This window comes from Peromyscus maniculatus, chromosome 2, assembly GCF_049852395.1.
Source record: "Peromyscus maniculatus bairdii isolate BWxNUB_F1_BW_parent chromosome 2, HU_Pman_BW_mat_3.1, whole genome shotgun sequence".
Lineage (NCBI taxonomy): Eukaryota > Metazoa > Chordata > Mammalia > Rodentia > Cricetidae > Peromyscus > Peromyscus maniculatus.
Genome location: NC_134853.1, coordinates 66,557,236 through 66,572,696, shown reverse-complemented (window position 1 = coordinate 66,572,696; position 15,461 = coordinate 66,557,236). Strand labels below are relative to the sequence as shown.

General features: G+C 47.0%; 2 protein-coding genes across 8 annotated transcripts in view; one reads left to right on the top strand and one right to left on the bottom strand.

Moving 5' to 3' along the window:
• Nucleotides 1-343: 343 nt before the first annotated feature.
• Nucleotides 344-14,839, bottom strand: Nudt2 (nudix hydrolase 2). The gene is made up of 3 exons (XM_006985950.4): nt 14,711-14,839; nt 3,893-4,022; nt 344-980 (listed from the first exon to the last, which is right to left on the bottom strand). The coding sequence occupies exons 2-3, from the start codon at nt 4,017-4,019 to the stop codon at nt 664-666; spliced, it is 444 nt and encodes a 147-aa protein (XP_006986012.1). The 5' UTR covers nt 4,020-4,022; nt 14,711-14,839; the 3' UTR covers nt 344-663.
• The window catches only part of Kif24 (kinesin family member 24), a 73,231-nt gene continuing 63,673 nt past the window's right edge, over nt 5,904-15,461 (top strand). For 2 of the 7 annotated variants that reach the window (XM_076563485.1, XM_076563490.1), the window contains exon 1: nt 15,074-15,201. The gene's annotated coding sequence lies outside the window, so the exon portion shown is untranslated. Of the gene's footprint in view, nt 6,016-14,575; nt 15,202-15,461 lie in introns of those variants that run through there. The other 5 variants (XM_076563488.1, XM_076563484.1, XM_042271000.2 and 2 more) reach the window with 5 other exon arrangements.

Below are 15,461 nucleotides of genomic sequence, written 5' to 3'. Positions count from 1 at the left end.
ACCAGGATGGCCTCGAACTCACAGAGATCCACCTGCCTCTGCCTCCTGAGTGCTGGGATTAAAGGCATGAGCCACCACTGCCCAGTTGGTTTTTTTTTTTTATTTAATTAATTAATTAATTAATTTGTGTGTGTGTGTGTGTGTGTGTGTGTGTGTGTGTGTGTGTGTGTAGCCCTGGCTGTCCTGGATCTTGCTCTGTAGACCAGGCTGGCCTCGAACTCACAGAGATCCACCTGGCTCTGCCTCCCGAGTGCTGGGACTAAAGTGTGCGCCACCACCGCCCGGCAACTTCAGTTTTCTTTATCCCAGGCAATGGCTTGAGTTCAAGAACTAAACACACAGGTTAAAAGGCCACATGAGCTGTTTGAAGTTTATTTATAAAGTACACTTACTGGGGCTGGCATTTAAAAATTTCACCCCCTTTGCTTTTTAACTCAGCTAAAATTCCTACTTGCTCTTATTTTTAAAGTAATTATCTTCTACTAGGGATTGAATCCAGGGCCTCCTTGCTTTCACCTGAGAGTGCCGAGCTAATTTTAATTTCACCAACCTATCTGCTCTTGGCTGAAGCAAGCCCAAGACCATCACAGCCTTCCCTGGATGGGGACGGGTTCATCTCAGAAGACCCTCCAGGCCGCAGCAGAAGCGTTTGTTCTGGTCAGCTCAGGCCGGCATGGAGCAGAGAAACTGGTGTCCTTCTTGGAGTGTTGCCTTCATCTCCGAGAACTGAGCCAACTGGCAGGCCTCCTCCAGTCCTAGCCAGCGGTAGGCTTGATGCTCCTGGGAGAGGCAGATCTCCACGTCGTAGTCTTTCACCTCTGCCAGCCAGTAAATGACTGTTTTAGGCTTCTTCCAGGCCACATAATTGAGCTCCCTCCTGAACCCCTCAATGATGGTCAGTTGGCTTGCTTCTATGCCTGTTTCCTCCTGAGTCTCTCGCAGGGCTGTTTCTAAGTCAGTCTCTCCAGGGTCCACATGGCCTGGTTAGGAGAAAATAAATAAATAAATAAAGACGAAATCTTCAATAGTAGCTGAAGCTGGATTTTCCAGGACAGATGATATAAAGTTAGGGTCTTCAGTGACTTTCCTGGGAGTGCCTGAGCTAAAGGAAGTCTGCAGACGGTCAGTGTCCTAACATGCCTAGGAAGGGCTACAAGGCAGACAGTGTCTGGTTCTCAGGGTCTGAGAAATCCCTTCTTACTCCGTTGTTTTTTTTTTTTTTTGGTTTTTCGACTTACTCCGTTTTTGTAGAGAGTGACACAAATGTGCCCAGTCAGATTTAGATGCTGCTTCGTTTCTGCTGTGCTAAGTGTTAACCTGGGGGCCGTGTGCATGGGAGGTAGATGCTCCACCACTAAGCTACATCCCCATCCCAGAACACGGACTGCCTTCTGGTGCTGAGAGGGCTTTCCTCAGATCTCTGCTTTCCTATTCTTTTGAGTGTTCTCCCTCTATTATTCACAGAGACCACTTTTCTCTTGGAGACCTTAAAGTGATTTTTCTAAGGAGAGGCAGAATCCCTTGGCAGAGAGGGGCTAGCTGCAAAATCCAGTGAGGACTCAACACTCCACAGTTAACAGGCACAAGCCCTGGACTGCTGCACCAGCAGCTGTTTCCAAGTAGCCATCACGGCTTTTTCCAATTGTTTTCATCTTCCTAACTGAGCAAGGCCAGATTTCAGACTCACAGGGAAAGTCCTGATGGGAACTTAAGACTAAGGACAAGCCAAGAGCCAGTTCTAAGAAAATTTGTTGGCAAGACCCGGATCCAAGCCGACAGCTGCCAAGAAGCTGTTGCACAACCCTTGAAGCTCTGCAGACTGTGGTGGCCCCCAGCTTTACCCCTGTTTCCCACAAACTCTTCGTGTCCCAGAAGGGCCCAGAGGCACTGAGAGGGGTCTGGTAACCTGCATCTCCTCCTGGCTCTGGCAAGTTGCTGAGGTACCCTCCTGGTTCAGGAGCTCACGTGGAGCAGGAACTGATGGTTGTTCCATCCTTGGCCTGGAGGTGGAGCTATACACTAGGAGTTCTTCCCAGGGGTCTGCGCAGCTGCCTATTGGCTGCTGAATGGAAAACGGCTCTTAGGGAATCCGTTCTAGCCTCCGGTTTCTGGAGAAGGTTTTCTGCACAACACTTCAAACCACACTGATAGCGTGTTGAGGAGGCAAAGCAGGAGGGACACTGGCGGTCACAGGACACACTGATTCAGAGTGTGCCCCCTCTTCCAGCTGTCTTGGAACACCCCTCCTAGGAACCTATGCTAGCAGGCTCATTTCATCCCAGGCCAAAGAAGGAAACGATTAGGAGAGGTCCTCTGACATCTGGAAGTGAGAGGACCCAGCAGTGTGATTCCAGTGAGCAGGAGAGAAGTGTGAACACTCCTATTTACAGTGTTGGTGACACTTCTCTTTTACCCTGTTCTTCCCTGTGCTCCTCACATGTGCCAAAATGTCTTTTCTGTTACCCTATCTTGTTTTCTTCCAATCCCAGATAGCTGTCCATACCTCCCCACCCTACTCTCTGTAATCTCTCAGGGCTGTTTACTCTGGGGCCTCATCCCAGCGACTGCCAGAGCTAATCTGCTATTGTTCACTGGGACCATCCCAATGGCCTCAATCAAGGATGGCTTCATCATGCCATCCCCATCTGAAGCAGAGCTGGATTAAATAAAGATATTTTAATGTAAGTGTAAGCATGACAATTTTTTAATTTAATTTAATTTAATTTTTTACTTTTTTTTTTTTTTTTGGCTTTTCAAAACAAGGTTTCTCTGTGTAGACCTGGCTGTCCTGGAACTTGCTCTATAGATCAAGCTGGCCTTGAACTTAGAGATCTGCCTGCCTCTGCCTCCTCGAGTACTAGGATTAAAAGCGTGTGCCCCCACTGCCCAGCAACATGAGGCAGTCACAAAAAATAAGGCACAACCAATAGCATGGTGTGGGCTTCGAAGCAGAGTTATGAAAATACGTACTCAAATGGGTATGGGCTCCTTAAGCACAGCCACTCAGTTCACTTCTTCACATGCAGTCTGCCTTCTCTCTTAGGAACATCTGAGGGAATCTTTTGTACCCTTGAGATAGCATCCAGAATGCTAGTGGGTGAAAACCTGCTTACAAACACATTTGGGGGCCATGTCTAAGGCTCCACGCCACTGGTTTTCACTGTTTTGCCTTTTGAAGACCTGACTAGCTCTATCCTGGGTTCTAAGTGAGGAACCCAGGGCAGAGGTGGCTGCTGAGGCTACAACCCCAATGTCTCTGTGATCTTCATAGCCTCTGGGTCTGAGCAGCAGCCTCTCATTCTTACCCTTCCATTCCCGCCAGAATATGCAGATGACCTATGGCTAGGAAACCCAGCTTCTGAGTGCCTCTAACAGCTCCAGAAGTCATACTCCCTGCATGTGTGGTTCACAAAAGAAAACCCTAGTGAAGGGAACAACAAACAAAGACGCAAAGGAACGTATTAAATTAAATCAGAAAAGGGACGGGAAGAAAACTTGGGGTTTTAAGTCAAGCTCTACTTTGATAGATGAAAAACTCAGAAAGGGAGGCACATAGCCCGGTCATTTTCCTCAATTTCAGCATTCCCCATTCCCAACCCAGCGGCTTTTCTCTGGTCTAGCCATGCATGGGCTAGAGCACAGGTGAATGACAGAAAAACACCAGGTGCTGTCTGCCTTAGGTCAGCTGCAGAATCCGATTTCCAGGTCCGGGCTGGCCTGGAGACCTTATATAGAGAAAGGAAAGTGCTCCTGCCCCTCCCATCTTCTCCTGCTGTAGTTACTGGGAAGCAAAGCCTTGTAGGGGCCTGGCAGGGTGGATTCCTGAGCCAAGCTTGCCTCTCCCCAAAGCTAACCCCTACCCCCCCCCCGCCCCCCCACTCCACCCCCGCACCTTTGGGAGGAGTCCAGTGGTGAACGCCGTTTGATGCCTGCAGCAGCAGGAACTCAATTGTACTGTTGTCCACCTTGGGAATAAGGTGTCTTCGGAAGATGATCAAGCCACAGGCTCGCAGGGCCATGATCTATGAAGTTAAAAAGATGTGAAACACTGGGAAGCTACACACAACAGAGAATCCACACATGGGGCGCAGCAGGAGAACAGCAAGGACTAGCTAACAGTGATCTCACAACCACAAGCGGACAGCGTGCCGAGGAATGGAGCTCAGTTGTTCAGTTTTGTTGTGGCTCAGAAAGACTGGCCTGTAGGCAAGGCTGTGGAGCATTTTCTTGATTAATGGTTGATGTGGGAAGGCCCAGCCCACTGAAGGTGGGGTTATCCCTAGGTAGGTGGTATAAGAAAGCAGGCTGGTGGGACAGTGGTGGGCACGCCTTTAATCCTAGCACTGGGAAGGCAGAGGCAGGCAGATCTCTATGAGTTCCAGGACAGCCTGGTCTACAGAACGAGTTCCAGGACAGCCAGGGCTACACACAGAAACCCTGTCTGGAAAAACTAAAACAAACAAACAAAACAAAACTTAAAAAAAGTACATATAAATAAATAAAGCAGGCTGAACAGCCAGGCATGATAGTGCATGGCTTTAATGTCAGCACTCAGGAGGGAGAAGAAAGAGGCAGGTGGAATTCTGTGAGTTTGAGGCCAGCCTGGTCTACAGAGCCAGTTCCAGGAGAGTCAGGGCTACACAGGGAAACCCTGTCTTAGAACAGCGTTCTTCCATGCTCTCTGTTTCAGTTTCTGCCTTGAGTTCCCTGCATGACAAACTATAAAGTCTAAGCTGAAATAAACCCTTTCCTCCCCAAGTTGGTTATGGTGTTTATCACAGCAATAGAAACCTAACTAATACAGAGGAGCATCCAGGTTAGGGACAAAGCTTTGTGTGTAACTACTACAGGACCCCGGTAACTACCCCAGTTAAGGGGTTTCTACCCCAAGCTTCAGGTCTCCCTGTGAAACTCAGGGCTCACATGCATGTGTTCTGAGACTGCAGGGGCCCAGCAACTAACTCACTGAAACAGAAAGGGCTGTGTTACAGTCAAACTCACAATCCGATTCCCCTCAGCCTGTATCCGAGCTCTTAAAGCAGAGACTTCAATAATGTGTTTTCTCATGACTCAGTGGGGTCGCTTAGGTAGTCAGGTACAGGCAGACACTTTTGTTCATTTTTCAGTCTCATATCCATGTCTACTAAGTCATATATGCATTCAGTCCAAATGAAAAGTAAAAAGCACCAATGGTTAAATAAAAATCTCCTTCACTCCAGCAGAGGCGAACTATCTTGATTGCTCACAGCATGAATCTGGGGCCTAGACTTGAAGACAACAGCTTTACCTAAATAGGTTGCTAGGAGAACCACATAATTACTATTTAGTTTTCTTCCTTCTCTTTCTCCTTTCCTTTACTTCTTGAGATGGGGGTCTCACTAATGTAGCCCTGGCTGGCCTCCAATTCACAGAGATCCACCTGCCTCTGTCTCTAAAGTTCTTTTTTTCTGGAGACGGTGTCTCTGTGTAACAGTCCTAGCTATCCTGGATCTCGCTCTGTAGACCAGGCTGAACTCACAGAGATCCACCTGCCTCTGCCTCCCAAGTGCTGGGACTAAAGGCGTGCCCCACCACTGCCCAGCTTCTCCAAAGTTCTTAAAGTGTGTGCCTAACTGCAATTTAATTCTAGAGAGCTTTAGAGAGTGTCTGGCACAATCCAAAATCTCAGTAGGTTTCTGTGGAGTAACATCTGGAAGGGAGCCGCTGAGATGCTTCAAGGGGGACTCAAGGGTGAAGTGGTGCTGCATAAGCCTGACAACCGTGTAAAGAATCCACACCAAGAAAATTGTCTGACCTTTACACATGTGTCATGTGCGCGCATACACATACACACACACACACACACACGCACGCACGCACGCACGCACGCACGCACGCACGCACGCACGCACGCACACAAAGCTAATAAGGTCACAAAGGAAAACAGGTGATAGGCAACAATCTGACCTCCTCTGAGGAATTGCAGTAGGCCTACTGAAAGAAGGGGTGTTTGGGCAAAGAAGCAGAAGACAAACGGTAAGTCCATAAAGAGAAGGAGGGGAGAATGTGGTTCAGGAGGGGGTAACACCCTGGGCACAGGTCCTGAAGTAGGACGGTGGAACCGAAAGAAGGCTACGCGCTATCTCTCAGGTTGGTGTCCAATCAAGATGGGCTGCCAAGCATGGTGGCGCCCACCTGTAACCCCAGCTCTAGGGGGGCTGCAGCAGGAGGGTCACTGCAAGTCTGAGGCCAGCCTGGGCTACAGAGCAAAACCTTGTCTCAAACAAAAGAGTAAACAACAAGAAGGCCCTCTGTCACAGGCATAAAAGTCAGGCCCAAACACCTCTCCCGACTGCTGTCCAACGCTGTAACTTCTCACCGAGAAACCACACCTTTTCCTCCCCTCGCCTTTTTTTGCTTCTCTCTTTTTTTGTGGGAGGGGGGAGGTTCAGGACAGGGTTTCTCTGTGTAACAGCTCTGGCTGTCTTGGAACTGGCTTTGTAGACCAGGCTAGCCTTGAACTCACAGAGATCCTTCTGCCTCTGCTTCCCGAGAGCTGGGATTCAAGGCGTGCACCACCACTGCCTGGCATATCACTTTTTTAAAGCAGAGAAAATATCCATTAGTGTGGGAATGGTTAGTTACATTTCAGTAATTTCAGTATATTTGTCTGTCTCTGTAGCACACACACACACACCATTAAAAATGGGGTAGAACCAAATGTTCTTGCTGTAAGAAAATATTTTTGGATATATTAATTGAAAAAAGTATGGTACAGAATATGTATAATGAGATCTTTTTTGAGTTAAAAAATTCATATGTAAAGTAGTAGTACATAGGCTTTTACGAAACACCATGTTCTATTTTCCTGGACTCCTTATCCATGCTGAGAACATTCCCCATTCTGGAAGCTGCAATGAAACACCTTGTCACTGCAGAACTACTGAACAAGTGTTTGAATCACTGGCTTAGAGTTCATGTAACTGATGGGTTGTCCTTCCTACAAGGACGATTAGAAAGTAATAAATTTAGGGTACCTTTGAAGAGCCTCTCAAAGAGCCCTATATAATGAATGTTGGAGCTCTGGGTAAGCTCAGAAATCTAACACTAGAAAGGATATTGCCCTTCCTAAGACAGGAAGCCCCAGGGTATTCCTTCTTACCACTACCAGCACAAATAGAGCATGAGAAAAGAAAGATGCCTTCATGAAGGACAAAATGACAGACCTTGGGTGGCCGTGGAGACCCATAAAAGAGAAGAAAGGCTAGTCTTTGCCTCTGGAGAGGAATGGGAACAGGAGAACGTCTTAGGGTCGTAGGAAAGGTGCGTTCTAGCAGCGTGTAAAAAAGCTGCACTGAAGAAACAGTCTGGCCTACAATCTGGTCAGACAGCCGAGGACAGACGCACATTCTATGAATGCTGAACTCACGGGAAGACAATCTTCTAGAAAGAGAGAACTCCCCATTGCCCTTTCAATTGTTTGGCTTAAGCCTGTGTACTAGAAGCCTAGCCCTAACCCCACATAAACAACTCTTCCTACCTATCCCTTTAAAAATTAGTGTTTGGTTATTATTATTTTATTATTGTGGAGGGTATAGGTGTGACATGGCACATGTGTGGACGTCTCTATTTTCATATGTTCCAGTGACTGAACTCACTGTCCAACTTTACAGCAAGCATTTTACCTGTTAAGCGATGTTGATGGCCCTACTTCTTTTATTTTGTTTTCTTGAGACAGAGTTCCTCTGTGTAGCCCTTGGGCATTCTGGAACTCTGTAGACCAGGCTGGCCTCAAACTCACAGAGAACCACCTGCCTCTAACTCCTGAGTGCTGGGATTAAAGGTGTGCACCACCATACCCCTTTAATTTCTTTTTACTTTTTTATTTCATGTGCATTGATATTTTGCCTGAATGAATGTCTGTGTGAGGGCGTCAGGTTCCCTGGAACTGGGGACAGTCGTGAGCTGCCATGTGGGTGCTGGGAATGAAACCAGTACTCTTAACTGCTGAGCCATCTCTCCAGCCCTACTTTTAACTTTTGAAGTAGCTTAAGTATCACCTTTTTTAAATGAAGTCTTCTGGTTTGTAATAACTCTATAAATCTCTACTATAAGACTCAAGCAGAGAGGATTTTGACTCACAGAAACTTAAGGATTTATTATAAGGAATGTATGTGTGTTGCTGGGAATCAAATACTGGGATCCGTACATACGAGGCAAGTACTCTAACCACTAAGCTACCCTCCAAGCCCTTGGTTTTTCATGATGGGATATTAATGTATAGTTCATTCCTGGTCTTGAGCTCATTATGTAGTTCAAGCTAGCCTCAATTTTGAGATCTTCCTACCTCAGCACAAACTAGGTCCAGCTCAGGATTATATTTTGTGTATTTTGGAAGCTAGTAGAGAAAACCAGGCAAGTCAGTCACCTCCACATCTGCTGCTGGGCCTAAAGACTAATACTATTAGCAGTTGGGGGGCGGAGTTAGATGCGAAGTAGAGGAGAGCAAGGATAAAACTAAAACATGTGAGAGCACATTGAGACCTGCGAGGATAACTGGAATTCCTAATGATAAACTACAACCCTAGACTTCCTTTCATTGTTTCGAAGCTTGGTGACAGACATGGCCAGCAGGTAAAACCAGAGCGCTCCAGAGATGAGTGCCATTGACCTAGGATGCAAGAGCTGCAGGGGTGGATTCAATAGGTTTCTTCAGGCCTAGATGCTGTCCTTCCTCAGCAAGGTGAGCCAGCAGCCTGGTGTTAAAGCAGTCAGCTCTGTGCTTCACAACATACTGGCTGCTCTTTCCCTCCAGCTTCCCACATCTTACAAAAGTTTGTGTGGTCGGTTCTGAGCTAGAACCATTAAGAAGGGGATTCTGGGGCTGGAAATTTGGCTCAGTAGCTAAGAGCACTTACTTGTTCTTGGAAACGACCCAGGTTCAATTCCCAGCATCCAAATGGAGGCTCCCCACCTGGTTGGGTACCAGGCATGCATAGGGTACACAGACATACATGCTGGCAAAACACTCATACACACAAAATAATAAAATAAATAAAATAAAGGAGAATTCTGGGAAATGTAGTTCCAATATAGCTAAACTGACCCAATACAAAGCCACTTTAAGTATGCATCCTTTGTAAGGTTAAGTCTCTGTTGGTACCTCTGGCAGGAAAGAACCAAACTCATATTCTGTTTCCTTGGGACCCAGCTCAGCAGCTCAACAGATGTTCATTGACTCAACAGAACTCCGTTCCCCGTCTCCCACTGAAACAAATGTTTGAGTATGTTCTGGGGCCCTGGGAAACAGCCCAGTGTTTTCTTGAAGAGCGCCATTTGCATAAAAGTCAATGGAGCTATTGTTGTTTTCCTGTTTTTTGGAGAAGAGGGAGCTATCTCGGGGCTTGAAAGTATTCAGTTCTCATACATTCTCCAAGTGGACTCAAACCTCAGGGGGTTAAAGAACACAGCATCCAATATGCAAATATGCCTGCAGCCAGGATTGCGGAGGTGAGAACTCCAGGCTGACAGCAGGCAATTCACACTTCAGAAAAGTGGCAGAGTGCCTGAGGTGGTTAGGAAAAAAAACCAAAAACCCAAACCTAAACCTTCAATGTCATCAGAAGGTTCCAGAAGCTAGGGAAAAAAGCTCTTGGCTTTTTCCACAGAGAGAATTTCCTCACAGCCTAGGAGATTCAGGACTAATATGGGTGTGGGGGGAGGATTTACAGGTAATGGCTTTACTGCCATAGTCCAAAATATTCATCAAACTAATCAAGAATGTTACTGCAAACAGTTACCTGCAAAAATTCTCACAAACACATATTTTTATTTGCTTGCTTATTTATTCTTGTGGGGCCAGAGCGTGAACTCAAACTTGACACATGTGAGGTAAGTGTTCTCTAACTGAGCTATACCTTCAGCCTTTATACAGCAGACCCCTAAATCTGACTCACATTTCTGATGGTCTAAATCCCTTAAAGCATAGTGTTTCAAGCCACCATGCTGTGAGTATCAATACAGTGTCACTTACACTATGCAAGTTTTTGACAACTACAGTTTCTAATGCTACAGCACCCTGTAAGGCAACCCTGTAAGGCCAGGCATGGTGGCACACGCCCATAATCCTAGCATTCAGGAGCTTGAAACAGGAGAATCTTGTGATAAAGATCTCATCTTTATCTTCTTTCTCTGTGTTGCCCTGGCCATCCTGGAACTCATTTTGTAGACCAAGCTGGTCTCAAACTCAGAGATCTACTCCCTGCCTCCCAAGTGCTGGGATTAAAGGTGTGTGCCACCACCACCCAGCAAAGGATGACTCTATAAGACATATGTTAGTTTAGAAGGAAACTGAGGTTTTAAGACACAGTCTCACTTTATAGCGCAGAATGAGATATGTAGAACAGGCTGGTCTTGAACTCAGAGATCCACCTCTCTGCCTCCCCAGTGCATACAAAGGCCTACAAAATGTGCCTTTCTCAAAGCTGAAATCTTACGAAAGGTTAAACCAGGCTTAGTGACCCAAATCTTGCACCTGTAACCTCAGTACTCGGAGGGCAGAGAGGCAGCAGGATTCGGCTATCAAGCTTTCACTACATATAAATTTGAAGTCTTTCTGGGCCACATAAGTCCTGTCTCAAGAAACAAAATAAACATAAAGATTAAAATACTTGCCCAGTGGCATAGATGGCTGCCAATATGGATTTGAATCCAGAGAAATCTAACTCCAAAGCCTGTAATTATTATTATTATTTTAACCTTTAGCAGCGCTGCTTATCATGAAATAGGGTTAAGGGTACATACACAGGGCTCCAAGAGCATGCACAAGTGGTTAATAAAATCACTCCCAGTTTTAAAACTCCTTAGTCTTTAATCTGTACTCATCTGAAGACTTTTCCACCAAACAGGTTTTAGGCAGGGAAGATGGAAGACACCAAAGCCAACTCAGGAGGTGAAGGTGTAGCCTGAGGCTCCTACAAGTACCTATTTGACAAGGGTGTCCAGGACCCCACTGCTGTTTTTGAAGAAATGGGAACCTAAAACCATGTTTTGTCTAAACCTGGTGTCTAGAAAATTTTCACAGGCCGCTGAGGAGGAAGACCAACTCTGCTTGCTCACAAGCAGTTCCATATGACTACTCTCTCTCTCTTCCCTAAGCAATGGCCTTCTCAACTCGACAGCTTCCTTCTTTGTTTCTGGAGGAAGAATGAGGCATCTGTCCACATAAAGTTTTCTTGTAATAATAATAAAAGGGAAAAAACCCTAACTATATGAAAATGCTCCTTCAACTATCCCTTTCTCTGGGCCTGTTTCCCCCCTGGGAGATCAAGCTCCTGAATCATTTTGCAATCTTTGCTATTTGGCTGAGGGAGAAAACAGGGGTTTTACCTGTACCAACATACTCGTTTCTAGGATCAGGGCAAAGTCAGACAAGGTTGGGACAAAAATATTTCTTAGGGAAATTTTGTTATGTGGCCTTTTAGTGCCATCTGCTGTTCAGCTGTGGAAAGTAAACTTAAGTGATTCTAATACTGAGCCTACAGAGGGAATTCTTTTATCTGTTGTCTGCTGAGTATGTTCTGTATGACTGGATTGAAACTTAACACTACAAATCTCTCACATTCTAGAGGTTCACAGCCTAGTGAAAGCAAAAGGCATTCAAACAGATGTTACAAAGTGTTTCATACATCATAAGGATGCACGTAAGACAGAAAGATAGGCTGGCCAGGCAGAGTGGCGCATGCCTTTAATCCCAGCACTTGGAGAGGCAGAGGCAGGTGGATCTGAGTTCAAGGCCACCCTGGTCTACAGAGTTCCAGGACAGCCAGGGCTACACAGAGAAACCATCTTGAATACCCAAAAAAGAAAGACAGGCTGGGAAGTGGTGGTGCATGCCTTTAATCCCAGCACTTGGGAGGCAGAGGCAGGCAGATATGAGTTTGAGGCTAGCCTGACAGAGTTCCAGAACAGCCAGGGCTATATACAGAAACCCTGCGGAGGGGGGTGGGGTGGGGTGGGGAGCAGAAAGACAGTAAAAAAGTATCTTTAGGTCAAGAGTACCCCATAGGATGTACATGTGTGCGTGCACTTGTTTTCATGGGGTGTTAGGGTCAAACTTCATCCCTCACACTTGTACAGCATATACTCTATGTCCGAACTGAACCATCTCTGCAGCACCTCATAAGGACCTCACACACAAATGGCATTCCATCGGTAAGCAACTTAGTTTATATTGTCTTTTTGAATTTTATTTTTATTTTCGACAGGGTCTCACTATGTAGCCCTTGCTGACCCAGAACTCTCTATGTAAATCAGGCTAGTTTCAAACTCAGTGATCTGTGGCCTCTGTCTCTGGAGTGCTGGTATTAAAGCCATGCCACCTTGCCTGTCTTGATTTATATCCGGTGGACAATAAGGACCACTGGTTTTAGGTAAAGCGTATTTTTGTCAGATTGACATTTTACAAAAGCATTTTGACAGTAAGCAAGTTAGAGCACAAATTGGAAGAAAAAATTGCTTCTTGTTACAAGCTTATTTCAACAGCTTGCAAGTGACAGGAAACTAGATTAAGAAAGAGACTATGAAGCCGGGCGTTGGTGGCGCACGCCTTTAGTCCCAGCACTTGGGAGGCAGAGTCAGTCGGATCTCTGTGAGTTCGAAGCCAGCCTGGGCTACCAAGTGAGCTCCAGGAAAGGCGCAAAGCTACACAGAGAAACCCTGTCTCGAAAAACCAAAAAAAAAAAAAAAAAAAAAAAAAGAAAGAGACTATGAGAAAGGAGAAGGGGTGGGTTGTGAGATATCTCAAGTGTCATTGACAAAGTTGTTATTTCATTGTCTAATTGAAAGATTTTGTAAGTTCAACAGAGCCAGAAGAGATGTTTGGTTTGAGTAACTGCATGGAAGAGGAAGTAGCTACCCATTTCCTTTTGAACTGAGTTGAATTTGAAGTGCTATAGACTGTCTGCAAGGTAAATGGAAACTGGGTCTAAAGTTCAGTGATGTCTCACTGCAGTCTTCATTTCCTAAATTGGACACTTTTTATTAGAAAAGGAATTGTTTTCATCATAAATACTTTGACAACCCATGTGTTGACTAGCTTTATGTCCACCTCACACAAGCTAGACTCATTGCAGAGGGAGCCTCACTTGAGAAAATGCTTCCGTAAGATGTAGGCAAGCTGTGGAACATTTTCTTAAGTAGTTACTGATGTGGAAGTGTCCAGTTCATTGTGGGTGGGGTCATCTCCTGCACTGGTGGTCCTGGATTCCATGAGAAAGCAAGCTGAAGAGGCCACGAGGAGCAAGCCAGTAAGCAGCACTCGTTCATGGCCTCTGCATCAGCTCTTGTCTCCAGATTCCAGCCCTGTTTGAATTCCTTCCCTGACTTCCTTCAATGATGAACAGTGACGTGGAAGAGTAAGCCAAATAAACCACTGTTTTTTTCCAGCCAGGCAGTGGTGGCGCACGCCTTTAATCCCAGCCCTTGGGAGGGAGAGGCAGGCGGATCTCTGTGAGTTTGAGCCTGGTCTACAGAGGGAGTAAGGGCTGAACCATCTCTCCAGCTCCCCCTGAAATGACACTTTTTGAGGTAAAAAGAGCACTTCATTAAAGTACACATGCCGCTGCACACATGCTGGCTAGGGTGTTTGTTCTTAATGTGACGGAGGCCCCTTTCTGACTGAGAAGCTGTTACCCGGCAGGCATTGTGCCAAGCTTCCTTCATTGCTTCACTGTTGTCTTTGCAGACTGGGGAGGCATTACTACCATTTTTCAGGAAAGGGAAAAACCATGGTTCAGAAATATTTCTGGTAGTTATTCAAACGCAGGCGTGCCAAACTTCTAACATCATTTGTATTTGACAACTTGGTTGTTCTCGATTTAAGCTGTTTCATTTGTTTTATTTCTCTTAAGATGGGAGTCTTGTGACTTTATTCTGTCTCAGCATTCATTCAAAGAACAGTGCAAACAGGAAATAAAAAAATCGTTGGGGGCTGGAGAGACCGCTTAATGGTTAAGAGTACCTGCTACTCTTCCAAAGGACTGAGGGTTTTTTTTTTTTTTTGGTTTTTCGAGACAGGGTTTCTCTGTGTAGCTTTGCGCCTTTCCTGGAACTCACTTGGTAGCCCAGGCTGGCCTCGAACTCACAGAGATCCGCCTGGCTCTGCCTCCCGAGTGCTGGGATTAAAGGCGTGCGCCACCACCGCCCAGCCAAAGGACTGAGGTTTACACTAGGTGTCCCACAATCGGCTTTTAACTCCAGTTCCTGGTATCTGATGCCTTCTGGCCTCTGGGGGACCTGCATGCACTTGGTGCACATAAATTCTGGCAGGCACACGTACGCACGCACGCACGCAGAGAGATAAAATAAGCAAAGTAATAATATATATAAGTAAAATTATATATATCTTGGAATGCAGGCAGGGTTTAATCGATAACAACAAAGCAATATTGAGGCCTCAGGAGAAGGTATGATGACTGGCCTGCTAAACCGCAAACCCGGGACCTTCCTGTCTCCGGGATTCTTCCGACCCACACCATCACTACTCAGAAGGTGGCGAGGACCCCAGAACCACTGAACCTTTTCTTTTTCAATGCAGAGAGCTACACCGAGGCCCTGCGAGCGGATGGGGCCTGGCCTACACACACCTTACTGCCAGCTTCAACCGCGCGGCAACAGGTCGGCAGGACGCCACACTACCCCCGCCCACGCCCCCCAGCCCCACGGCACTCACCCGCGAGACGGAGGCAGGAGGCGGTCCTTGAACGGAGACGTAGCGCGCCGGCCAATCAGAAGAGCCCGGCTGGACTTCGGGCGAGCCACAGAATTGGGCATCAGGCGCTTGGACCCGCCTCCGGGGCGCGGTTCTCTAACTGGGAACGTCGCGAGATCTTCTGCAAGCGGAACCATTGGCGGAGAGATGGTTACGCCCCCTGCTTCTTCGGGTCCCCGATTGGCTCCTTAGAGGAGAAGGCGGCAAACGACGTCAGGCTCCCTGAATGGTCATTGGTCGGCGCTGCGGGAGCTCGGGCGGGCGGGCGTCAGCGCGCGCGTTCGAACTGGCGCTTGGCGGCGTTGCCATGGGGACGTGGCCTGGCGGACGCCTGGGGCGGGTGGACAGGACGCTCTGGTAGCCCGGCCTTAGGGCTTTCTCCAGAGGGCATTATTTCAGTTTCTCCTGACCTCCGAGGAAACGGACTGAGGAGGAGCCCAGAAGTCCCCGAGGTGAGAAAGGGTAGCGGGTTTAAGCCCTGCGCCTGCGCGGGAGAGGGTGCGCCTGTCCGCGGCTCGGCGCGTGCGGAGACCGGTGTTTGCAGGGCAGCTAGAACTTGGCTTCTGGTTCTTCGACGGTTCACGTACTCTCCCACGTTTCATCTCCCTACCCACGGCTTCTTCAGCAGCTGTCTCGAAAACCACCATTCTTGGGGCTTTTCTGAGTCCCCAAGGTCCTCTTGCCTTTAGAACGCTTCTGTTGGACTTTGGAT

What these genes read in the sequence shown, in the direction of transcription:
- Nudt2 (XM_006985950.4), bottom strand. Translation starts at nt 4,019, where the DNA reads ATGGCCCTGCGAGCCTGTGGCTTGATCATCTTCCGAAGACACCTTATT. An exon ending in CCACTGGACTCCTCCCAAAG is followed by an intron (nt 981 to 3,892) that starts GTGCGGGGGTGG and finishes TCTCCTAACCAG; the next exon opens with GCCATGTGGACCCTGGAGAG.